General features: G+C 39.7%; 1 protein-coding gene across 4 annotated transcripts in view; it reads left to right on the forward strand.

Annotated features, from left to right (window-relative positions):
* Positions 1-1,508: 1,508 nt before the first annotated feature.
* CFAP97 (cilia and flagella associated protein 97) overlaps positions 1,509-27,219 on the forward strand; it is a 30,556-nt gene continuing 4,845 nt past the window's right edge. Inside the window, exons 1-4 of one of the 4 annotated variants that reach the window (XM_051790450.1) lie at positions 1,509-1,607; positions 11,465-12,346; positions 12,436-12,507; positions 21,927-22,189. In XM_051790450.1, the coding sequence (XP_051646410.1) occupies positions 11,485-12,346; positions 12,436-12,507; positions 21,927-22,189 (1,197 nt within the window). In that variant the 5' untranslated portion in view covers positions 1,509-1,607; positions 11,465-11,484. Of the gene's footprint in view, positions 1,608-1,738; positions 1,845-1,965; positions 2,127-11,464; positions 12,347-12,435; positions 12,508-21,926; positions 22,190-27,219 lie in introns of those variants that run through there. The other 3 variants (XM_051790447.1, XM_051790446.1, XM_051790448.1) reach the window with 3 other exon arrangements.

Here is a 27,219-nt window from a genome sequence, read left to right on the forward strand (position 1 = left end):
ATCAGATGTCCCTAGAAGCCCTTCAGATTAGTTTCCCCTCTCCATTTCCTCAGGATACATTGCCCAGTGCTGCAGCCCTGGCACTATAATGTAGGGCCCCATCACCTCAACCTGTGGTCCTGTTGTCTTAACATGGGGCACCATCACCTTAGGGTGGCTCACCTTAACCTGGGGAACCACCCCCTCAGCCTGGGTCACCATCCCCTCCATACAGGCTGCCAGCACATCAACCAGGAGTGCCATCATCCCAACCTGGGGCACCATCATCCAGTCTGGAGCAGCATCACCTCAATATGGGGCACTGTCACCCCAATATGGAAAACTGTCATCTCAGCATGGGGCCTCATTGCCTTAACGTTGGGCACCATATCTCAGACTGTGATTCTGTCACCTCAACCTGCAGCCCCATTACCACACTCTGTGGGCAATCATCTCAACTAGGGACATTATCAGCTCTGCTTGGGGCTGGCCCCATTGCCTCAGTATGGGGGCAATCACCTCAACAAGGAGCACTATCACCTCAGGGCCCCATTGCTTCTGCCCAGCATACCATTGTCTCAACGCAGAGCCCCATGGCCTCAGCTTGAGGCACAATCACCTCAGAAAGAAGATCCATCACCTCAACCGGGAGCAACACCATGTCAACCTGAGGCAGTGTTACCTCAACCTGTGGACCCATCACTTCAGCCTGAAGCCAGACCACCACAACCCAGGGACCATCACCTCAATTTGGGGCACAATCACCTCAGCTTGGGGCCCCATGGTCTCAGCAAGAGTCCCAGCTCTCTGCCCCATTACCACGAAGCTGAGAAGGGTGGGAAGGGACTGATGTCTGTATCAGAAATAGTGTGGCCAGAGGGACTAGAGAAGTGATTCTTCTGTATTTGACACTGGTGAGGCCACACCTCAAGTACTGTGTCCATTTCTGGACCTCTCAATTCAGGAAGGAGATTGAGTTGCTGGAGAAAGTCCAGAGAAACAAAGCAAGTCCAGGGAAACGAAGCTGATGAAAGATCTGGAGCACAAGTGTTATGAGGAGCAGCTGAAGGAGCTGGAGTTGTTTAGCCTGGAGAGAAGGAGATTCAGGGAGACCTTATCGCTCTCTGTAACTACCTGAAGGGAGGTTGTAGCCAGGCGTGGATTGGCCTCTTCTCCAGGCAACCAGTGACAAGATGAGAGGGCATAGTCTTAAGTTGTGCCACTGGAGGTTTAGGTTGGACATTAGGAAGAATTTCTTCACAGAAAGGGTGATTAGACATTGAAATGGGCTGCCCAGGGAGGTGGTGGAGTCACCGTCCCTGAAGGAGTTTAAGAAAAGACTGCACGTGGCACTTAGTGCCATGGGCTAGTTGACAAGGTGGTGCTCGGTCACAGGTTGGACTCGATGATCTCAGAGCTCTCTTCCAACCAAAGTGCTTCTGTGCTTCTATGGGACAGCCCGTGCCTCAGGGGCACCTCCCACCAGGAGGCCCCGGCGCCCCGCTCAGGCGCCGCCTGTTCCCGCCCGGCGGGCGGGGCTGCGCAGGAGCCGAGCGGGAGCGGGGCGGCGGTGGCAGAGCTGCGCAGCTCCGGCTTTCCTCCTCCCCTCTGTTTCTCCTCCCGCACGCGTGAGTATCCGCCCCGGCTGCCTGCGCGGTTACCACAACAAAGCCGGGGGAAGGGGAGGGCGAGGGGGGAGACAGCAGTGGCTGCTACTGCTGCTGTTTCTTGCTGGGAGCTGCCGGCCCGGCGGTGGGGCCTCTGGTGCCTCCTCCCCACGGAAGGTGCCGGGAGGGCGGTTGGGGGCGGTTGGGGACGACGGGCGTGTTCCTCCCCCGTCTGCGGCAATTTTTTCCCGAAACAAGGTGGGAGACATGTTTTGTTCGTATGTACATATATATTATTTTAAACCGGTATATATATATATATATATATGCTTTTCCTTTTAACTTGCCGTCTTTCCACTCGGGCCCCTGCCTGAGTGATGCGCACGTAGGTGTCCCCGAGCGCGTCGTGCGCTCTGTCTTTGCAGAGCTGGGGCTGGCGTTGAGCTGCCAGAGTTGGTCATGCCGCCCTGAGACGTGTGGTACGCCCCACATCAATGCCATGCCTGCCCTCTTTGCTCCTCGGAGGGAATTGGAAAAGAGGTGAGAGATTCTCTTGTGAGGCACCGGCCCTCGTTGGTGTCGTAGCCGTCGGCTTTGACAGTGAGTTACGGTGTCGTGCGCGCTATCCTTCAAGTTACCGAACTGGAAGGGACATGTTGCAGTGATGCTGAAATAGAGTGCTTTGGTTGGGTTTAATTAGTGGTATTTAAGTCAGCTGAAATGGTCATTGTAAACAGCTTGCCTCGAGCATGTTAATTTATCGCAAGAGTCACTTCTCCACACTTTGCTCAGGACGAAAGTCTTTTAACTCCCCCTGCCCTGCAGAGTTCTGCACTAACAGTTCTCCAGGTGAGACTAGTTTGGAAAAATAACCACCCACCAAATCTCTCGGCCCCTGTGGATTTGTATGGAAATCACTAAAGAGATAAAGCTGTGAAACCTGGGCCGCTGCAGCAGAGCAGAGTACGGAATACATCTGAAAGCGACTCAGCGAGATGGTACAATACAATGGAGTGCATGTTGTGTTTGTCAAACTCCGGGTTTTCTTCTGGAGTTTTCACGGCATGTTATGGAAACTGGCATTTTAAAATATAGTTCAGCATGTCTTATGGCACAATCTAATTTAAAATCATGTAACCTTTATGCTTGGCTGAAGTTTTTCCTTTACAATTGTGCTGAACAATTTTTCAGAAACTAGTATAATTATAGTATGCAAACACTTATGCTTGTTCATTCTTACTATAAAACATATTAAAAAAGTGTCTAGTGTTTGCATTTGGACATATATATATTTAAAAATTGTGTGGTTAAAATTTTTATACAACATTCATAAAAACACCAGGACAACAATGTGGGATGGAATGAATGTAACAGAAATAGCAGCGCTAAATTTATTTTGTATCCCTGCTTTTGTCTGTAGTGAGGTGCTCAATATAGAGCATAGAGTGCATTATGCACATTTTTGCCTCTGTGAAAAAATTGTTAATCTATCTTTGTCGGATAGAAAGTGATTGCTGGAGTTGTCAGTGGAGAGAGAACAAAGTTCCACAAAGCTAAATTCTTCAGAGAAGTTACTTGAAGACTAAAATGAAGTCGTCATTGCTAGAAAATAAGTAGGCGTAGGAATGGGTTTGTGAAATAACTTAACTGGCATTTAGAAATATAGTTGTCAGAGCTTTGGACTCTGCTTTTGAAATGCCTCAAGCTTTCCCACCACTTTTTCCTGGTTTGTTTTTTTTGTTGTTGTTGTTTTTTTGTTTTTTTTTTTCCCTGCAGTGCATATGTTGTTTCTTTGATTTTTCTCAACCTAGATAATACTTGTAATGGTTTAGAATAGAAACCAAAGGAAAAGACAAGTAATTTAGGGACGTTCTATTCTTTTTCTTGGAACTGAAAACTTTTATGACTTACTGGGATTTTTGTTTTGGTTTCATGCTTGCCCATGTTCAGTAGGGCATTCAGAGGATCCTGTGTTTCTTCATAAGCCTTACATGGGCTTAGAGGGCCGTCAGGACTGCAGAGCCTGTTGAGGCTTGGAAAGTGCAATTGGCCAATACCTTTAAAGACTCAACCCAAGAACACATAAAAGTGCAAAATTTGTAGGGTAGGTGGCGTATGGTTGTGTGTGGCATAGGGGACAGGAGCATCTACAAGCTTTTTGAAATCTGTTCTTTTGAATGACGTAATATTGTACCTGAAGCTTTGATGTAAGAGTCTGAAAGTGAGCTGGATCCTAGATGAACCTAGGTATCTCTCTAAATTCTTGGGAGATTGGTAAACTTACTGTGATGGCTGTACCTTATTGATTCCACCATAGCTGTTTCTTAAAGCTGTTTCATTCTTTGCTTCTTGGTGTTATGTTTGGCTAAGACTGGTGACAATAATGGTCTAAAACATAACCTGTGTTCTTTGACTAAGTTTTTTTCCACTCAAGGGATGTTTAAGTCACAATTCAGCTGTGAGTATTTGTCATTCTTAAAGTGTTGCATTGTAATAACACTGGAACTCCAGGAAACTTATTATGTTGAATTTAGTAGAGCCCTGTGTTTGAGCATCTTATCTGCTTTTCCGTACTTGATATCTTCTCATCTGAAGAAACAAGTAAGTCACAAAAATATAATGCAAGAGATTATCTCAAGAGCCTTTTGCCTCATTTGCCCCATACACACATTTCGAGGAAACAAATATATTTAGACTCTTCCTAAGTGATATTTATTGAAGCTGTTCTTTGTATACTGATTTAGTGACTGAATTTCTATACTTCCCCCTGCCCATCTGTACCAGACAGTGCTTGTTCCTCCCACTGAAAATCGAGAATTGCATCTTATTTTTCAGTGGCTGAGGAGAATGTAATTGTTACGTCTGTAAAACTGTGTGTTTAAAACTGTGATAATAGACACATCTTGTGATGGAGGGCCTTATGAAGGAAATCCTTCCAGAAACTCAGGTCTGTTTGATGTGTGTGGAAGCACATCTGTGCAAAACATTGAAGGAAATGCTGATGACACCTCTTTGTGTAGTCAGGTCACTAAACATACTAAATCTGTAATATTAGAAGCATGAAAACACTTCTGGTTCAGCGAGCATCTCTGGATGGGAGATGTTGTGGGAGACAGATCAGGTGTTGTGCCACTTGGTAGGGATGGCCTGATATTCTGAATTATCTTTGATTTGTCTGCTGCTGGACTCCATCAATAGTTTGCAAAGTGGTATACTTGCTTCCTTTGTGGTCCTGCCGTCTGTTTCAGGGCTGGCTCAGAGACAAATCCAGAAAAATCCTAAAGTAGGTGACACGTGAACAGTGTAGATAGTCAGCTCTTGGGTAAAAGTTTCAATGCTCTTGAACTGTATTATGGGTTTATTTTTGAGGTCTGGCTTCCCAACAGTAGCAGATGGACATCCGTAGATTCTAAACGTTTCTGGGCCATACCTCTGCTGCGTGCAGTGAATGAGGCGGAAGCACAGGCTGGTCACAACTAGTACTTATGAGGTGAGACTGGGAGAAAGTTACCATACAGATATTGGTGAAAGAATTGTTGTTTCTCATTTACTTTTGAACTGTGGCAAAAGAGAGGTTTTATGGCTCCGTGTAGTTTCAAATACCTGACTCCCAACAACTGCAACAACAGCCTTAGTGAGTCCTGAGGGATCTGATGTTTGAGTGGTATGCTTGGGTCTTAAGGAAAGCACTTGCAGGTAGTCCCATGAGGGATGCGCTGGGATGGTGGCAAATGTAACTCCAGCCTTTATGTGGCAGATATGTTGAAGTTTTGCTTTAATAAGAGGAATTGTTTTCCTTTTTCTTGCATGCAGTTGTGGACTACTCTGCCAGACTGTGGATAGTCTGGTTGGATACATGTTGTCCCAAGATTTAAATCTTGATATTGAGCAAAAATACTCCTCATAGATATATGCAAGTATAGCAGGAGTGGGAAAACTAAGCTGCCTTTTACTTTGTTCTTCACCCTCAATATCTGGTAGTACAGTCTATCCTTTTCTCAGCTTTTCGTACCTGTTCTATGTTGTCGGAAAACTGTGGCTATGGGTCACTTTTGGGAAAGGTGAATGCCAGTGACTGGTTTCCCCTTAGCATCTTGCCTCTTAGTGTCTGAGGTAGCTAGAGGTGGGACTGTTCCAGGTGGTGAGAAACTGTGAGACTTCGATGTGGGTAGTGTCACTTATGCTTGTAGAGATGGAGGACCTTATGAAGGAAATCCTCCAGAAGCTGCTGATACTCTTGTCAACAAACAGACTCATTGTCTTTATTTTTGGTTTTGATCGTATGCTACTTCTTTTCCCCCTGGGTTTAGAGGCTTTACCAGTCATTTTTTGGGGATTCTCAGCGATGAGTGAGTAGCTATGGTCTGTTTAGACAGGTCTGATGGGCATCATCACTCCCATCATTTAACCTCAGTATTCTCCGGCCCAGCCTTTCTGCTCAAGAGGTCACAAGGTGACCTTTGCTGAAGAACCCGAAGAACAAATATTTAGTGTGTTTGTATGACTGAAGTCCTGGAACTACAGATGCATGCCTCTCAGTGAATGTGTTTCAGCTTTTTACAGTAGGGGAATGGCTTATTTTTGGCTCAAGAGGAACTTTTTTTCTTTTTCCTTTTTTTTCCCCCCTCTGTTTTTTTTTTTCCTCTGTTCTCCCTCCCCTCCTCCCCCACTCCATACATTCACTTAAAAGCCTTTGCCCTGCAGTCATCTAGGGCTCTTTGGTGGTCTTGTGCTTTTATTTGCTCTAGCCAGTGATGTCAATTGACTGTGTTCCAAGATCCTCTAGTGCCCATTGACTGAACTGAACTCTTACTTGAAATAGCCAGGAGACTCAGAACTTTGTGTTGCAATTCTTTTGAAAGGACTCAAGAGTAGTTTGGAGCATCTTCAGGAAGCCTACCTCTGTTTGAGACAGAACTGCTGTTCTGAGGGCTAATCTGTCATAGGTTTGGGAGTTACTTAACTGTATCTCAGAGCATACAGGGGAAAATTTTTCTATTGTGTCCAGCAGAGAGAATCAGGACTGAAAGTAAACTAAAGCAAATAATGGGACCCTCTCCCCCACACTCCCTCCAAGCAAAGCAGAGGAATAAAGGGCAGCAATGGCTGTTTATACTGACCCCATAGATTTGAAGTAGCAGGTCTTCCCTCCTTCCTCTTCTCTAGCTAGGAGGGAGGAAAAGACAGTGAAAGGTATTAGAAAGTCAGCTGGGAATCAGCCAGATGAGTGGTTTCAGGTGCATTAGAAACAATGGTAGTTCTGATCTGAACTTGAATTAGGGCCTGTGAGATGTGATCTGTGAGGGACAAACGTTCTGTGGTCTGTTCAGATTACTTAGTTCAGGCACAAGTCTGCTACTGTCTCATGAGCCAGCAACCAGAGATTTGTCATTAATCACTAAATACTTATATGTAGGTTGTAATCTGAGCAAAGGGATTCACCTCCACATAGTTATGTCTGGGTGGTTAATCAGCAGCAACATGGCTACCTGTAATTGGGCAGAGTCAGATTTTTCTTGTAGGTGAACCATGAAAGAATAGAAGCTAATAATAGTTGGAAGATGTGACATTGTAAGATTCCAGGTTCTTCTCATGAGCTCATCAAAGGGGTTTTATGTTAAAAATATACAAGACTGTGTTCTGTAGATTGGTTATGAACTAATCATGGTTTGGATTGGAGGAAACTGGGGGAAGTTTGGAGAACTTATGGTGTGCAGGACAGCTGTAGCAGATATTGTGCTCTCAGCTTGGAAAATCTGAATAACTACTGAAGAGGCTGGTTGTTTTATTCACGGGGGGTTTCCCTCAAAGGATATAGTTTCCCAAGATCTGTATTTCCTCCTTTGCATGCTTTGTTGTTTCTTACTAGCAAATATGAAAACTTTATTTAAAGAGGAGGTAGGTAGGGTTGGATATGAGTGGTTTGTCACATGGCTGCAAGCAGCTGCACTAGCTGATCTTGATGAGTGTTAAGTGTATCTGAGAACAAACCAAGTTTTTGGTTAGTCTGCTGTACAGGTTTTAAGCCTTGTATTTTCCCTTTTTTCCGCTCTTTTAAACTACACAAACTCCCAGAAGTAGGGCTTTTCTCATCTTAACATTTTTATTGCTCTCTTGTAGACATTTTCAAATTTGTCTTTTTTGTTTATTTGCTGAGGGTTTTTTAAGCCTCAGCCAAGAATGAGGAAGGAAGGGAGAAGGAGGGGGAGTGTGGTTCATCCAGCATTTTCAGCCTCTCCCGAGTTCACCCTACAAAGAGGCGATTTAGTGGTCAGCAGGTTTAAGAGGGCAGGATCCCCAGAGGGGAAATAATGAGTATGTAGAATTAGAGGATTTGGGAGTGTCATATAGAACATGTGCCATTGGTAGTACAAATCTTTTAATTGAAACACTTTAACCCTTCTAACCCCTTAGGTCTCAGACACTTGTTTCTGCTCTCTGAGATCAGGAGGTTGGGTCACTGTTCTGAGGAGGTAGAAGTTTCCAGCTGAAAGTATAGATACCATCTCCAGAAGCACTAATTGTTTGGGCTAGGATAAGGTTGCCTGCTTGGTTACGTCTTTCATTATCAATTATACTTACAAAGCAAAATTAGTAACCCTAAACCAGAAAGTGCCCTATTGGAGCTAAATACAATATTACATTGCTCCTGATACTTTACATATATGTTTGTTAATACATCCTAAGGTGATACCTGTTCCTTTTTGTTGCTGGAAACATACTATTGATGTATCTTGTGTGTACTATAGCTGTGCTGTATTATGGCCTTTGTGGTGATGCACTGTATGTACATGGTAACGTTAGACATCTCTGATTCAGGCCCTAGCATGTTAAAGGGCTTGTTTTCCACTTTTATTAAATACCAGAATGTTACAATGTCCTGAAAACATAAGGGCCTTTAGAGGATGCACAGTGTACAAACTCAGAGTGTGCTGTTCTGCATGCTAGGAATTTGCATGTTATGAGATCAGAAAAAGAACTTTCCGCTCTGTATGAACCATCCTCTTCCTCAACTATAAAAGTGAAATGGTTAAAAGAAAAGAAGGTTGATCACTGCTTGTACTTGAATGTTGAACCTGCTCGTTTGAGTTGATTATACTTGTGTTAGAGGGTTTTGTGTTAGAAAGACACAAAATTGTTTTGTATTGTTTTGTAAATAAATACAGTGGTCATTCGAATTAGCAGTTAATGGTAAGTATTTGACTGTAATGAAAGCTTTTGGGATTTTAGAGTATCGCTTGTTGATTCTGTATTTTAAAAATTGACAGTGTAACAGAACTCTGTACTTCCCACAGAAATAAAATTACACTCTCTGTTGTATATAAATGGGTGTAAGAGTGTACAGGGAACCAATTTATTAATTTAGGATGGTTTATCAGCAAAACTACTTCTTCTGTATTGTGTTTTAGCAAATTCCAGCTCTGTTACAGACACTCTAGATGCATGAGTGGAATAGGATCCAAAAATACATTCTCTTTGTTTATTTCCTCTTGTTTATTTTTAATGGAAACAACAGAATTGATGAAACTTTAGTTTGTGACTGATTGTCAGTGAGAGAAACTGTCCATCATGGCATGTATGTTTGCCATTAAGATGAAGGCTGAAGTCCTTAGGGACTAGTGCCAGAAGAGTGGAAGATGCATGTAGCAGTGAAATGACTGGTGAGACTGCTGCTGCTCCTTGGGCATGGCCAGCCTGCTAAACTGTCTTTCTTCTTTTTTTCTGTTGTGCTTCTTTTTATATATTAAAATGCATTATCCTTTTAGGAAGCTGCTCTAGGAAAACTTTCAGGAATTCACATGATAGGTGTGCATTGCAGACTATTCTAGCTGCCTGAAGCCAGGTATCACAAGAAGTGACATGGAGGGTGAAATCAATAGCCCAGCTGAAGTGCATGTACACCAAAGCACACAGAATGGGTAACAAACAGGAGGAGCTGAAAGCCACTGTGCAGCAGGAAAGCTATGAGGAAGTCGCTGTCATGGAAACATGGTGGGATGACTTGCATGGTCGGAGTACTGCAGTGGATGGTTATAAGTTCTTCAGAGGGGATATGTGAGGAAGGAGTAGTGGTGGTGTGACCCTCTACATTAAGGGAGTGTTTTGACTGTATAAAGATCAAGGATAATGATGAAAAGGTTGAGTGCCTCTGGGTAAGAATTGGGGGAAAGGCTAACAAGGCCTACATTCTGGTGGGAGTCTGTTACAGACCACCCAGCCAGCATGAAGAGACAGGTGAAGTATTCTATAAGCAGCAGGGTGACATTTCATGATCACTAGCCCTTGTTTTTGTGGGAGACTTTAACTTGCTGGATGTCTGTGTTTTACTCTTTTGTTCTGTTGCTCTTTGAAGAGCTCAGTCCTTTGGAGAGTTAGCTTCATGGTACCAAAATCTGACCTCTGCTTCTATTGCTTAATAGTGTTTTCAGCATATACAACATCTAACCATATTAAGTCCCTTTTCAGTCCTTTGGCTTTATGGATCTTAAAACCACAGGATGATCTAGACCACCTGTTTTTAAGGTTTATATTGTGCTTTTTGTATTTGGGGTGCATGTTTCTAGTTCCTCTAAAACAGTATTATTTGAGAAGGGGCAAGATGTCTGAGTGACACAGGCTTTTAAAAATTCTGTATTTTGAAGTAATTTTTAGCCCGAACCTTTCTTGGAAATTTCTTTTTTCACCTTTGTTTGCCATGGCAACAAATTATGTGTGGTTTAAAGGAGACCATTCCTCTTGTAAAATATGCTGGTTCTCCAGCCTTGTATAGTTGCTTCCACTGTCTTTGTGTTTGGTTTCCTTGGGCCTAAAGAATGTTACATATTTATTGATTGCAGCTTACAAAATGTATGTAAAATGTATTGTAAAGAGTAGGAGGATAGTGCTGCTGGCAAGATGGGACCCTTAGTCTTTGATACTGGCTAATTTTGTTTGGTCATGGGGTGTTTAGACTTTTTTATTTTAACTCTGTATATATACTACTAATAAGTGGAAATTTTCTTATCTGCCTGCCATATGCATAGGATGGAGCACCATATAATTCTGCAACAAATATGACACAATAGGAGCAGATTTGTGGAGCGTAGTGGTTAACACTGAGGTCCTGTTATCCTCAATAATATGTATTTGGGCTAGCCACAATCTGGTCCCATGGATTGAAGAGTGACTGCTGGTTTAAATGCATTGGTTTCATGCCTGGAGCACACTTTTTAAAGCCCAGATTCATCTGAAAGAACAAGTTTTGTTACTGTAGTGTGGAGTGTGAGTTACAGAGGACTGTAAAGAAAAGCAGGCTCCGTATCCAAACTAAAACATGAACACGGACACACCATACATCTATCACAATTTAACCTACAGAGCCATTGATCTTTTGATGTAAATTGTAATTGTTCCTACTTTTAACTGCTGAAAGTCTGCAGTTTGAATGGCTGTGTCAGCCAAGATGGTGACCACCATACACTAACAAGGTTTTTAATATAAAATTCAAAGTAATGGTAGCTCATTAGTGGCTCTAGCTTAAAATGGCTCTAGCTTAAAGGGACAAAATAAGACACTTCAATTTCTTGTTTTTAATAGTTAAGACCTTTTAACCTCTAACCATATTTGACTAATTTGCTTAGGAGTAATAGTTTTGATATTGTGATGGGCTTTGTTGGCTTAAACCGAAACTTTTTGGTCTAACATAAGCTGTGTGCAATAAGGTGGCACTAAATTTCTTTACTGAACTCATTATGGAATTGTCTGTAGCAACATAACAATGTTAATGCAGAATTATAAATTACTACAGCTAAAAGAGTAAAGAACAAAACTATTATACTAGAAGTGTCCTTGAATCTGTTTTTACACTAATCTTTGGAAATGTTTTCTGATGATTGCAGGTAGCATTTCGTATTTCAGTATGGACCATTTTGAAGACATATCAGATGGTGAAGTGGATCATGCTTTCTTTGACAGTGATTTTGAAGAAGAGAAAAAGAAAGCTGAAGACAATGGTGAATGTATAGAGAAAGAAAGTACAAAGGCAGCTCTTGCAGGCATTGATTTAGTTTCTAATTCAAAGGATGCAAAGTGTGGTAAGGAGGAAAGTGAAGAAAAGCAAATAGATTTGCAAAAGCATCAATCCCCAGAAAATAGCACAGATCGTCTTGGAGATGCTTCATCTCTCTCAGTTTCTCCAGTTGCAGAGAATGCAGGTGCATCTGGAGCGACACCTGCAGCAAATAAAGGAACACAGGAGAAAGCTCCTGCTGGAATCCCCAAAATAGTTAAAGAAGGTGAAGAAGACTATTATACAGATGAAGAAGATAGTAGCGATGATGGCAAAAAACAGAGGGTCAGACCAAAGTCAACTAAGCAACCAAACAACATAAAAAAGGCTAGCAAAAAATATACTAATATTAGCTCCTCCTCTTCTTCTTCCTCCTCCTCGTCCTCCTCCTCATCATCCTCAAGCTCAGATACAGATTGTTCTGATACAGATTCTGATAGCTGTTTATCAGATTCATCTCATTCTTCCCCAAAGAAGAATGTTTGTAGAAATGCTCTTTTGTGTCCAAAACAAAAATTCGAGTCAGCAATGAAATTAGCGGAAGGAAAACCAAAGCTTGGTGAGGACTTGGAGGAGTCTGAAGACACAGTGACTGACGTAACACCTTTGTCAACTCCAGACATCAGTCCTATCCAGTCTTTTGAACTTGTAGCATCAAATGATAAGAAACTAAAAGTAAAGAGACAGGAAAATGTGAACCAAGAATTATATGGTAATTTTGAGAATTTAAGTACAACACAAAATTTGCAAAATGTAGGGGGCTGGGAAATCCAATCTTATATCTCTGTTTTTTTTCACTAGATTCCGAGTTCGATCGTAGATATAGTCGAAAAGTCTTGCATGATGCCATGGATCTGAATCAGCTTTTGAAAGGTGACTTAAATTTTCTTTGTACAAAGTACGACATTGTTGAGAACAGTTGAGTTCTAGTAGAAGATAATGAGGTTTTAATGTGCCACATGTTTTTAAAACGGGTTGGTGTTTGAGTGGTGTTGATATAATTCTTTGAATTCTTCTCTGTGTAATAGTACTAATTCTACAGTAGTAAAAAGAAGCATGTGTATGAGCATGTGTTGGTTTGCATATACCTAGAAGTAAGATATACAAATGGAGTGAATTTCTAAAAAAAATTTAATATATTAACAAATTGAATAATAAAACTGCACATGCATTTCAAGCTGTACTGGACCATGCCACAATTTACTGTCTAAATTAAAACATCAACCTTTCTGTTGAAATGCTGGATTATCAACCTCCAAAACTGAAAGAGAGTCCAAAATTTTGGTGCACGATAAATAGTATTCATATATTTAAACTTCTAGTACCTTTCTGATAATGAAACAGAAGTATTTGAAATTCCTTTTCTGAGTGAAGTGTGTGCTTTCTAAAATACCATAGGTTGAGTAAAGGTATTTTAAAAGAAAAATAGCAGATAATCTGTACTGAAACCAGAGAGGTTGCTCCTGGCCAACAGACTTAATAAATCTTAGTCATGAAGTCTAAGAGACAACTTGGAAGCTCTTTCCCTGTGTTCCATGCAAACCTTCTTTGTGTGAGGCGAGAATGCATTGGATCACCTCACGTGCATATTTTAAGTTCTACACAGTCCTTTTGCATTTCTTCTTATGACCCAGAGTTTTCAGTAGTAAAATCTGTAGAATAAAAGAGGCTTGGCTCAAGAAATGTGCTGATCTTAGATGAGGAAAGCCTCTTACAGTTTGAGTCTGGTACATTTCAAGCCAGCTTTGCTGTATTGAAGTAAGCCTGGGTGGCTAAAACTGCATTTGTTTTTTTTCTTCACTTTGGACCTTGCCAAACTGAGCTTCTAGTGAATAAGGATTCAAAATGTATTGTATCCATGATTTAACTTTCTTATGAGTAAAAATGAGGATTTTACTTGTATGGAAATTCTTCTGATGCTAAGAAAAGCAACAGTAGCCATCCATAAAGGAAGAACTTGTTCTCATTTCTGACAGTCAACCACTCTTTCCTACTAGGAAATACTCCAACTAGTTGTCAGAACATGATGTCGAAGAGTTGTTGCTAAGCAATTGAAATTATGATGTCCCACATCTTTATTTGTTCCCTGTTAGCAAGAAGCTTTTTAATAACTGGTGATTGTAGAAGGACTCATCTCATCCCTAAAACAAATGGGTATTATAGCTCAGAGTAGGTGTTCACAGACATGAATGTCTGTTGAGGGGAGGAAGTTTTTCCTCAAAACTGAAAACCAATTCCAAATAACAATAATAAAGATAAAGTAATGAGAAGTAGAATTCATATAGTCTGGCAACTGATTAACATGCATATTACTCCCAAGCACCTCTCTAAATCAGCAAGCACAACAAAGCTTAATTAGTTTGGGCATTTTGGAGTTTAAATGGAGCAGGATTATTAATGGTGCAAAGTAACTGGTCTGGGAAATATGAGCTAATCTTGTTCTGAGTTATTGCTTCCAGATTTTTTGTACTTACTAGGAAATAAAAAAAGCGCAAATCATTCTCCCCCCACCCCACAATCTGCATTGTCAGAACTGCATAGACATTGCTCGAAGTGAGAACACTGGAAGCCCAGACCTGAGTGCATGAAAGAATATTTAAATGATGATGATTTGGTTTTAAAGTATAACACTTTTCCAGTAATCTATACTGATGAAGCATTTTGTTTAAAATTTTTGTCAAATATTCTTGTAATATAGCAGGACATAAACATTTGCAGCAGTTATGCAAGTTTAATTTCCCAAGGTCTCCAGAATCTTGCAAATTTTCCCTGTGATCTGTTACTGTGTTGTTTCTAGGGGCCATTCAGTAATTTCTTTTGTACCGTTATTCACATTACCAGTGCGTACTTTTGGGAAGACTAGAATCTCTTGTATTAAAAAAAAAAAGAATTGCAAGAACAAAGTAAGGAAAAAAATCTGTTCAAAGAACAAGCTTTGGACTAGAACAAGAGTCTGGTTATTAGGCAGCAAGGTAGTTTACGTACCTTAAAGCAAAATTAATTTGAAGCATTTAGAAAATGTTGTGGTTATGTTCCCTTAATACATATTTTTGTTCATATTGAAAAATATTCATTTTTAAGGAGTTTTAAAAAATTATGTGTAGATAAAAAAAGAATTATCATGCCTTTACAACTCCTAAAGCTGTGCCTGTCTTTGATAGAAGCCAGATTTTCAGTTATGCTATTCTGAGAAGGTAAAATCTCACAAATAACACAACTGTAGCTGTGCTTGCTCTCTGTCTTTAGACAAGTCTCTCAATTTCTGTAGTTCAGAACAGAGTTGTCTGCTAAAATTGCTGTGTATCTCTGTTTGAATTTGTTTGGTATCAATACAGTGGGATTGCCTGAGGTATATACAGTGCTAAAGAATTTAGCACTTCACATTTTCTTCTCTGTAAAATGGGGTTGATACCTGCTTATTTTACTGAAGTGTCTGTGAGAATTAGTCTGTAAATCCATGGTATTAGCTATTATTAACTTGAGGAGGTGGTATGATGGGGTAAGTAGGGCAATTGGCCACAGGCTGAAGATCAGTTCTATCCTTGAAGCTCGCACTGACGTCTATGATAATAAATCTTTTTGCCTCTTCTGTGCCTTAGATTTTTCAAATAGTCAGAGCTCCCCATGTGAAAAGCACTGTGATATAAATATTGTTATTATGAAAGTAAAAGCTCTGTGTTTCTGAATAAAATCTATTGTAGAAAGTTAAATAGCAGCTTCAACTGAACATGTAGCAATTGCTTTCACTTTTTTTTTTTTTTGCTATGATTTGTCACTCAGGAAATAGAAAAAGTTTTTGATAATTGAAACTTTGTCCTCCTAGGGGTATGTTTTCTGTGTGCTCGTTCATGCTGAACTAGTATATTTGTAGAATAACTGTTAAGCAGTATCTAAATTTAAAGTAGACACTGAAATATATATGTACCCAAACTGTAGAATTGAACTAAACATATATAGCTTTTCCATGGAGTTTCATTTAGTTTGCATTTTGAGAGTTTGAACTAACTCTGTGTGTACATGTGTATGCATATGCTTTGTTCTCACAGATCTAGAAACTCGTGTTGAGGTAGAAGAGCAATTTTCAGCTTATTCTTATATTTAGAATTTGAAAACGGATTGAAAATCTGTAAGGTTATGAAGAGATTTAGACTTTTCCAACATCCATGAGAAAATGTGTATATTATGGGGGAAAAAACAGTTCAGCACCTGCAAAATATCTGTTGTCTTTCTCATAACATCGAGATAACTAGGAGCCCTATTTAAGCGTATTTAAGTAGGGAAAATTTACACCTGAGAGGACATCCTCCTTGTAACAAGCAATATGCACACAGGTAAACCCAGACGACCAAACCACGGCTAAGGTATTAAGGACAAGTTTATTCTGAAGTCCAAAACCCTAAATAGACTGCTAAAAATCGTGCTGCAGGCACAAAAAGCAGCCCTGGGAGGCCCATTCAGGTGCCTTTATGACAACACCTTTTGCATGCGCATGACTTCAAAGTGATAATCTCCTCTGTGCTTTATGGTTTCTTTGTCTCCCCTGAGGCCTTCGACAAGTGTGAGAACGGTCACTGCTTCTTGCAAAAGGGGAGTTAACTTCTCAAAACAGCAAAAAATAGGTAGTACCGTTCATGGGAAAGAATTTTCTCCCACACTGGCTTTTTCCTAGGTCTAGTTTTCTTAGCAGCAAAAACCTCCTTCAGCGAAACTCTTTTTTCCTCCTCGAATAAATCTTACATGTTTACCCTTCTTTCCCTACACTCCTTTTCTTAAAAAACACTAAATCATGAATTCTTCAAAATCCCTTTTAAAGAGCTCTGTGGCATGAAATAATGGATGTTCTAAGGAGTATTTGTTTAGAGATACCACAGGGAACTAGTTTAAAATTGAAACTACTTGACATTGGTGAAGAACTGTGATTGATTTAATCCTTTAGTATTTTTCAGATGTGTTACGGTTGTGGTAGGGGAGCAGTATAAAACAAAAGATCAGGCAAATGTAAACACTGAAGAAATTTGTACTGGAACAGCAACAGATGTACTGAAACATGCATGCTTTTGATTTTAGCCTTAATGCCATTAGGACAGCTCTATCATCCCATCCTAATGCATTTGACTTGTTAATTATAATTTGTAATTTTTATACGGTTTGACCTTTCTCATTCTGTAAGGTCATTTCAATGCTTAGAAATTGAAAGCAATAAACAGCTTGTTTATTGCTTAAAAAAAAAGTCAGGTATCTCTCCATGGAAACCAGCTTTCATAGAAATCCTGTGAACACCAGGGAATTTTCTTCTCCTGCTTACCGGTAAATGAGAAGTAGACTTCACACTGTGAAGTCGTTATGCAAATGCTGCTGCTTATTTATCACCTCCCCCAAATTGTATTTATGGTCTGAAAATGAAAGTAAGTAGGGGTTTAGTTAAATTACTTATTACCCACTGATAGAGTATGGATACAACAGGTAAAGAATATTGAATTTTTTCAAGACTCACAAACTCTTTAGAACCTTAAATCATAACCTTAAACTGTTGTGTTATCTGATGTTGTCAGTGGCCACTGCAAAAATAGTCAGGTAAACCATTCAAACCCTTATGCATTGTGATTAAAGAGTAGCGTGGGTTTTGGTTATTGGTGGTGAATTCTCCCTGGTTTTATGGGCATGTGCTGACCTTTCTTAGGCACCTACTGTCCTTGCCATGGAAGCAGTGTTCTTGCCAGGTGTTGAATGGTGAAGTGCATTCAGTGCATATTGGACATAAATTTCTAGTGTAGATTACCTAATTTTCTGTCATAGTTAGTGTGTGGAGAATAGGAGTATGATGCTGTATTATCAAAGTGGTGCTTTGCAGGGGCAGGTTGGACAGATTTTCAGCCAGGTAACTTTGGAAGTAGTGGCAGCTATTACTGCTGATTGAGGTTTGGGGATCAGAAACCTCTTTCTGAACTATGGAAAAAGTGTCACTTCTGCTTCAGAAAGACCTGCGGAAGTTTTTGCTCACTGCCTTCTAGATTGCTTCTATGATATATTTGAGTATCATTTGAGGTGTAATGATTGCAGGGATGTCCCCTGCCTTTTGCTCGTTTTGTTAGGAATGAGCAGTTATACTGTAGTATTAATGATACTCTTTCAGTAAAATGACACAGCATGCATTTTTTTTCTACTAGTAGTCATTTTCTTCTACTGTTAGTCTTTTTTTTCTATTGAAGTTTAAACTCTCCTGTCACACAGTTCCTAAGAAAATCAATGTTGCATTTGTGTGGTTTAGGAAAGATCATCTATAGATAGGCTTTAGTAAGTTATGGTTTGCTTTGGAGTAGCGTTTACAGCTTAAATTCTTCCTTAACATAAATCTTAACTAAGTAAAACACAACTTTAATTTATTAATTTACCAACTTGAAGACCAGCAAACCAACTAGTTTTACTATGTTACCTGATCCAATGCCTTGCTGTATTGCAGCACTTGTTCTGCAGAGAGGTAGTTGTGAAATTTCAAATGTTGTTCTTGGGTCGTAGGGAATGCTGATAATAATATCGTTTGAGGTACCAAAGAAATTAGCAAGGAACTAAAAAGTTTTAGACTGATCTTTTTACTCCATCCCCGTGAAAAAACTTGCTGCTGCGTGTGTCGTGTTGGTTCTGAACTTCTGGTGCAAAATTAATGAGTCTCCTATAATTCAACAGTGTTATCAATGGATTACTTGCTTTTGTCAGTCCTCTGATCAGGCCTCACTGAATAACTTCACAGCAAAACCTTTGCAGTTATCTTAATTCTTTCACTGTATTATATATTGCTTTTGAATTGTGATAAATTCAGTTATGACTGTTAGCAAGCTCTTAACCTTAAGAGTTGTCAGAAAGCTGTTGGCCATAATAAAGTCAGTGTCTACACTAAAAATAAATAATAAATATTTATGAGTCTAAGAATGAACAACATACTGAAGAAAGTGAGCTGGAGTCTCTGCCTGACACAAGTGGGAAAGGCAGTCTTTGTGGTGAGGTGACAAAGGGTGTGGATGAGGCACTGAAGAAGTGTAATATATTGAAAAGACTTATGAGAGGCTAAGGAAAAGAAGAAGAATTAAAAAAGAAAAGTGCGTGTATTTGGGGGGAATGTGACTGAGGGAGGTCAATGTGACTAGCAGGTGAGAGTAAATTAGTAAAATTTTGTCATGCTTTATTCACATATATATAAGAAGAAGTACCCAGTAGAGTACCCATGGATACATATGTAGGTTTGTAGTCACACTAATTGCCTGAGAACTTCTTTCTGGTAAAATACTGTGGTGTTTAATGCTACTGAAGTTGGAGACCACTACCCCCTGGGGATCTGAGGGACAAAGTAATGCAGTGCTTGTTGAGCCCTGTGTGTAGCAATCGCTGCAGGGTACCTTAAATCATCATTTCTAAAAGCATTTACTGACCAGCAGTAATGGGGAGAAGGGAAAAGGTGTTTGTTCCATGTTCCTGCTCTGGTTTTATTTTTTTCATCACACCTGACAGGGGTTTACCAGAAACTGAGAAAGTCAGAAAATAAGTAATTACCTTGAAGCATTTTTCATCTCTTAACTGGTTATAGTTCACAGCTGCATCATAGGCATATAGAGTCTCTGCCAAAGTATAGCCAGCTTGTATCTTACAGAGAATTAAGTCACATACCACTGAGGACATGAAAACTGTATTTCTAATTGAAAATGTCTTCATCCAGAATACCATTGCTTTAAATTGAATTTGACTAGTTCACACCTTTCACAGAAACAAGAGAGTTGCTGTAAATTTTCACTGACAGTTATTCAGAAGCTTAAGTGTCTCTTGTAAGTGACTTCATCACCAATAGCATCAGTGTCACAAAGCTAGGTCAAGGCTTGAGTTCAGCAGCTGTTCTGTGCCACAACCTGATTTCCACTCTTGCATATGATGTGCAGTCTTTAACCCATGAGATGCTATGGATTTAAGGCAAAAGGTAAAATTACCTTTCATAGCTCCATAATAGAACAATTATCCATTATGTAATATTTTATCTTCTTCAGATGGTTGTTCAAATTACTTTCTTCCACTTGTGTTCTGCAGTGCTGCTTTTGCATGTTCCCATAAAAAAATATTTAATTATTTTCTACTGAGAGGTATGCTGCAGTTTTATGAATCGTGTGGTTCTAGCTATTTTCTTTCCATTTCTCTTTGTACCTTGTAGGTTTATCCAGATGAGTCTTATTCCAGGTCTGTTTCCTGCAATGGCGTCAATGGGTATACTAGTTTTCCCTTGGGAATAACTTACTAAACTGTAAAGATGTTTTTCAAGACATTTATACTTTATTAACCTGTTGGTTGGCACACTCGGTCTGTGCTAGTTTGCATTGTGTCTTGGTTTTGAGGTGATTTGCATCTTCTCTTGACAAATGAAAGCGGTGTGCTGGTTTAAAAGTTAACCAGCAGGGGGGATGAACTCAACTCAAAGGAGAGATTATAAGTCAGAATAACAATTTATTAAAATGATACAGTAAGTACAATAATACAAACCAACAATTGGTCTCAACCCACAAAAACCCAAATGTATAACCCAGTGCCCTGGGGCCTGAACAAAGTGGTGTTCCTTGGGCCCTGTTTGAGTCCAAAGTAAAGGGAGAGGGGAAGAACCTGCTGGTGGGAGAGCTGCTGCAGTCTGGCCAGAACTGGTGATCGCAGTCCAGTGGTGGTCTAAGTCTGGTTGAGAGCGATGAGATGCAGCCGTCCTCTGGATCCCACGAGTGGGTTGAAAAATGTTCCAAAACTCCAAGATTATATATCCTCCAGTTCAGGCAGGAATGTTCAGTGCTCCCCTCAGGGTGGGGACTTCCACAAAGGGTGTGAGGACAGAAACATCCTCCTATCTCACAGGCCTCTTAACACCCAGTTTATAGCCTGAGGAGTCAGGCTCTATGGGCAGAGGGTGCGAATAGTCTATTGACAACAATAGTCTAGTTTCTGGGAAATGACATGGAAGGCTATAGAATACAGTTTTGGGTTACACCCACCATGATGAACTGATCTCAGCTGTCCTAACTAGGACAAGCGGTATTTGCTAATGTGGGGAACCTCACAGTTAGAGCTGCCTACGGGCAGTTCTTGCCTATATTCACTAGCATACTGATGGAGCAAGCTTAATAATTTCCAGAGGAATGTTGAAATTCATGAAGTGTTTGGATTTTGCTTTTTGGATACTGTTCCTAAATTTATCAAAGACAGTAGCAATATTTACTTGCATCAGTTCTGAAATAAACTCAGTTGAGATACTGCAAGAAAGATTTTATTTTGTTTTGAAGTAAGAAAACACTCATGATTCTTTGAAGTTTTTAAGCTGTTATAGGCTGACTCAGACATCCCTTGCCAACAGGTTGCTAATGTGGAAGTGTTTGCTGGGGAAATATTACTGCATGCCTGGTTGTTTGTTTTTTTTTTTCTTTCTGCTTTGGATGCTTGTTTTGCTTGTGTGGAGCTTTTAGGGGAATAAGTGAGGGGTGTCTTCTGAAGGCACTGTGATATTGGAGGAATGTGGGGAATGGCTTGAATAAGGCTTCCTTGTCTGTGTCTCAGCTCCAAAAATCTGTTTAACCTAATGTGGTACTGCCGTTCTTGTACCGTAGATAATGCAGTGGTTGATAGGGTAATACCTGGCAGCATAGCTCTTAAAGCAGTTACCGGAAGATGTACTGCAGAGCTTTAGAAAGCAAAGGCTTAGAAGTAGGTCAACAGCAAAGCTTCAGTGAAACTATAGTAAATATAGCTGTCTTTGGCTAAGAGTGAAGTTTTCCAGTTATCTTACGTTGCAGTTGTGCAAGTCTGACTTGCTGTGTATTTTTAAGTGTGCATTCTTTGCCTTGAAACCTTATAGCATGGTTTAATTTTTATTTGTTTGCTGTTTTAAATTGCCAGGCCCAAATAATTTTTCTTTTATGTTCTCGCTCATTTCCACCCATTGCATTTAATTTTTATAATTCCCTTTCCATTTCCTGCACCAGCGAGATGTAGGATTGCTTCAGGAGCAAAGGATCAACAAAATCACTTCAGGGGGTGCACTTTGTGCCTCTGAGTTCTGCTTCCCCAGTGTCGGTTTTGTGTCTGAAACATCATTTCTATTCTGCCTCTCATCTGAGACAGATACTTTAGATTAACTTTGGAACCAAGTTTAAATCTTTTTCTATGTGCAAGCATCTAAATATTAATTTATGGTTTAACTCTTGGTTCTGTAATTTATTTCAATACTGAAGCTGTGTTTTCTAATCTACATATTTTTTTCACTGTTTGCTATTTTAAAGCTTTCTTACAGCTGGAGAAAAAAGAACAAAAACTAACCATCGATCAGCCACCTAAAGGAATAAGGAAAAATTATTCTTTCACAAATGAAGAAGTAAGACAGATCGATCGGGAAAACCAAAGGTTGCTGAAAGAACTGTCCAGACAGTCTGCAAAGCCAAGAAGAAGTACCACGTTGAAGAAAACATCTGTACCATCTCCTAGATTGTACCACAGTGCCCTCAACAGGCAAAAAGAGCAGCAAAGAATTGAAAGAGAAAACCTGGTAAGTTCTGAGTATGGATGTGGATCAGTAAATTGGGAAGGACTATCTCTTGCCAGATAAGCTATTGCTAAATATTTAGAAAATTGATGAAACAGTACTCGGACCTTTACTGCAGTAATTCTTCTATGAATTTCCAGTACTATTCTGTTTGCATAATTGTTCATATGGGCAAGTGGGATTTTTTGGGGGGAAGGTAGGGGCTGTGATGCTTTTTTCAGATGAAAATAGATTTTAGTTTATATGAGTTTGCTCTACTTTGATATAATGTAATTTAAGAGGAATAAGTGTTATTGGTAAAACACTCAAAACACTGGATAGCAGTCTGACTGTTCATCCTACTTCATGCATCAGGATTACTAGTCTCTCAAGAACAGGCTTGCTGAAGATAAAACAATCAATATGATAGCATCAAACCCATTATATTTTAAATGCAGAGGATACAAAGTCAGTGTCAGTTTTGGTTTTTGTCTCATGGGTTTGTCTCTGTATATTTGTAGCACTCTGCTTGTCACAGGGTTTGTGATGGCAATCACAATAGCTTACTTTAGTGGAAAACAAAAATTCAGATGCATTTGTAAGGATATTGGCAGAGTACTCAAATAACAAAAGTAACACTGGTTTGAATAAGATAGTTTTATTAATTGAATTGTAATAGATACATGTAATGACATTTTCATATCTCCTACTTATTAGTGTGCTTGAAAAAGAGATAAAATATAATTAAAATAATTGTAAAATGTATACTGGAAATAATTTATTACTTTTTTCCCTTCTGTGTAAGTGTAGGTTGCATTTCCTTTTATATACATATAGACTGAGATACAATTCAACATGGAGAAAGTCTGATTGCCCTATTCAGGGGAATCTGTTACGTTTTAATTCTTCCAGTTTTCAGACATCTGGATTGTTAAGACTTTGAAGTAGGAAACTTTCTCCCTAGCTCCACTACACTACAGTTGACATTATACTTCACATTATTATACTTGACAGCCTAAAAGAATTTAGCACAAGAATTTGTTACAGTTGTGTGATACTTCTCAGTGGCTGGGCTAGAAGTGTGTATTTTGATTGGTGTGTTTAGGCTGGTAGGAGGACTTTCTTCGTGTGTTGGGGGTAGTGGAGATGTTTATTTAAAACTTTGAAAACAGGACTTGCTGTAACACAAGAAGCTTGATAATAGGAGTGTATTCTTAGGCTGTGGGGAGGAAGTGCTGTGTCACAGTCACATAAGATGTAACAGTAATATGCTGTACTGCATAACAACAAATTATTCCAGTAAATTAATGTATAGGATGTTTTACAATACACTTTTGTTTACACAAAGACACAAACCTTTTCTCTTACGATATATTGCAGTATTTGTTCAAGACTGTCTTACCTTTTCACCCTTTGGATCAAAAAATGCAGCAAACCTAAACACATATAATCATTTCACACATTGCTGTTTTAGTACATGGTAGATATTTATGGTGGTTGTGTGTAGTCCAAGAAATAATATTCTTCATTTACTTGTCCATTTATACTTTAGTTGTTGTCGTCATCAACGTGGGCAGACATGTTTGATACAAGAATAACTCCTAGAATTTATATTAGGACATCGTGCTAGTTTAGACTATAAAATTTGGTTTATTCTTTTCCCCAAACTCAGGATGATATATTTTGCTCCTCTCTTTGGAACAGTGATTCATCAGTACAGCTCTCACGTTTTGTTTAACACTGCTATTGTTTCTCAGCAATGTATTTTACTTTTTTATTCTTCTTGAAGTGTAGCACACTGAGAGTATCATAGTTGTAACATATTAATTTTTCTAGCACTACTTTTTGGGATTACAGGTATGACATGCTTTTCTCTGAGACTGCAAATAAAAGAACATCTCTACCCTGCCCATTGATGACTTTTTTTTGCTCTATATAGACAAAAGTATGTGCTTTATGAAGTTGTTTTCTTCTGGTCAGCAGCTTTCTTCACCTTTGTAGATTTGAAGAGGTGGAATTCCATGGAACTTCCTTATTAATCTTCTGTTACTTCTCAGGAGTTCTTTTATACAAGGCCTGAGGGTACTTCATACTGGATATGCTGCTTGATACACCTTAGGGAAATGTTTGTTGGAGAAGGATAAAGAGTTTTGTAAATAATTCAAGAACAGAAATCTACAACAGTAGTCTCTGCAGGGAGTTAAAGAGTTTTGATGCAGAGATCTTTTTTTTTCCCCTGTTGATGTACAGCTTTCATAATTTCTTGCCCTGAGGTTAACAACTTGTCTAGGGAAAACTTTCACTTTTTCCACTAGAACGTTCTTGGAGTAATGTCTATACTTACTGTTATCCGAAAGCTTGATTTCTGGTGCTGGCATTTGGCATCAGAGGTGATGCAGGGAGAGTAAGTAAAATTTTAGGAAATTAGAGGGGAATCTGAATGGTTTAGTGCTCTCTAGGTTTGTGAAAGGGTGCCAGGAGGTACAGGGAATATATGTTCCCATAGACTCTGTTAGAAAGAACTTAGGTGGAATAAAAAGATGCATTACTCTGAAGAACAGTAGTTTTAAAGTACTGATTAGCAATTTATGGAAAAAGCACAATTAGCAAAATAGATTGCTGCTAAAATTAATGCCAGAATTTTGTACTTGCTGCTTTTGACTGTATGCTTTCATAAATGGAACCTGCTTTTAGTGGCTTATCTGAGCTAGCAAGACCAGAGTGCCGTGCTTGCCAATAGAGGATGCTGCTGATTCAGAAAACATTCTACTGCTGTGTTTGAAGATATTCTCAACTCCATCTCTTCTTCAGTGGAAAGGGACTTAAGTGTGACTGATGTGTTGCTATTTTCCCATGTCTGCATGTAGTGTGTCTATCTATATTGACATATTAATCATTATTTTTGCCAGTATAAATAAGATACTCAACTTCATGGACTGGACACTATACGCCATTGAAATATTTAATGGTTTATTGTGTAATGCAAAAATGTATACTGGCATATATGGGTAAGTGTTTGGGGTCCTTGAAATACAGATTTGCAGCCATTCACACCATTCTTCAGTCACTTCATTAGAACTTAGAAGTAATTAGTATCTCTCTGTTGTTTTCTCTTGGTTTTTTTCATCATTTTTATGAATTCCAACTGGGATTTAGGTGTTCGATGACCTTAGTGAGCTAAGCTGCTGTGTTCAGGCAGGTTCCTAGGGGACAAGTGACCTTTTCAGTTCACACTGGAATTTCACTGGAAGATCTCAGCAGCTCTGGCACAGCAGTTCTCAAACCTTAGCTTAAGGGAGATAAGGGTGTTCTTTTTTGTATATATTTGGTCTTTCTATACATCCCTGTGCATTCTTCCTGCCCCATGCTTTTATGGCTCACTGTACATAACATTCCATGTTCTTCTTTCCCCCACCTCATATTCCCACAAAATGAACCCTAAGCCCCAACAGATCCAACTTTGCTCTCAGTTCCAGTATAGTCACTCTTCTGCGCAAATTAAATCACTTATTGTGTTCCTTTGCAAGGGCAGTCTTTCTCTTTTCACCTACTTGGTTCCCCAAGTCCTCTCTGCTGCAGATTCATTAATGCTTCTCCCCAGTACTTGCTGTAGTCAGTGGCCCCTACCAGCACGAAGATCCTTCAGGGAGGCTATTTCCCTTCTTTTGCAATCTGAGCTGGCTTAGTCCTGCTGGAAATCCTGAACCTCCTTTAGAAATACATTTATTGCATTGCTGTGAAGGTAAATAAATGTGTATTCATTTGTCTCCATTTAATGGTGTAGATGTGCATGGTAATGGGTGGGAAATAAAGGGCAAAGGAGGGATAGTGCTTCTGGCCATCCCCCTACCTGGCTGCTACCACATACACAAAATATACCTTTGATCCTGTGCTGCACAGCACCTGTCCTGCCATCTGTGTTGTGCTGCAAACAGGGCAAACTTTGAGGAGGGGGAGGGCACTGGTCCATCAGGATTGCACCTGAGCATGATGTACTTACCTCCCTAAAAGTATTCCGCACTGCTTTTTCTCTGCCTTCCCTTTGTCCTGTCTCCAGGAACCATCCCTGGAGTCAGAAAGCATCAGCAGGCCTTGGATGCTTCACACTTACATGGTTGTAGAAAGAATACCAAGGTTGTTGGCCTCACTGGTCTCACTCTGGAGAAGAAAGCTGTAGAGAATGCAGCTAAGGTCTTAGGAACTCAGAAGTACTCGAGTTGGTGGCTCCTCAAAAACACAAGCACACAGGGTTGTATATGGTATTTTCACTTAGTAGGTTCAAAGGCACTGTATGCCCAGACTAAAGACAAAACATTGGTATTTCCTGAGATTACAAAGTCCAATGCAAAAAAAAAGTTTCCACAGCCCTCTAATCGGGGGGAGCTGTCAGGATGTGACACAGATGTGCCTGGCTAAAATATACTACAATACAGTACAAATATAGTGTAGTTCTGTGATGATAGTATTTAGACTGTAGGCTCTTTGTGGTCAAATTTCTTATGGTCTTTAGATTCCTGACCCACATTTAAGATTCCTGAATACTGCTATGGTAATTATAATAAAGACTGACTTAGTGGCATGTTCAGGAAAAGCTTTGAATATTTTGCAAACTGCTTGAATTTGTGTTGGTTTTTTTTTTTCTGTACTCTTAGCCTACTTTCCTTGTGGTGATGCCAGCCACACATAATAGCTGCTCATTTAAAAAGACTTTTCTGTAGATTGAAGAACTCTTAAGAGTTTTTTGACATTCAGAGTTTGTCAGGTTAGAGCTAGTTAGTGCAATTGGCAATTAAAGAAAATTACAAATACTTGTATTGATAATTACAGAAAACTGTCCTTGAATGCAGTTATATTTCCCCCTCCCCCACCTGGACTCTGCAAAGGGACAGTGTGGTCACTAACATCAGTGACATTAGAGCAGGCATAATATAAATAAATTTGAACAGCTGTCAAGGAACACTAGTCAGCTGGTTAGGATTCAGAGGAGGTGAAACTGAAACCTTCATGCTTTTAAAAAGCTAAGTAACCAAGAAACAGTAACATTTTTTATCTTC

Source organism: Manacus candei, unplaced genomic scaffold (genome assembly GCF_025592945.1).
Source record: "Manacus candei isolate 608988 ecotype Guabito, Panama unplaced genomic scaffold, ASM2559294v1 h1tg000028l, whole genome shotgun sequence".
NCBI lineage: Eukaryota > Metazoa > Chordata > Aves > Passeriformes > Pipridae > Manacus > Manacus candei.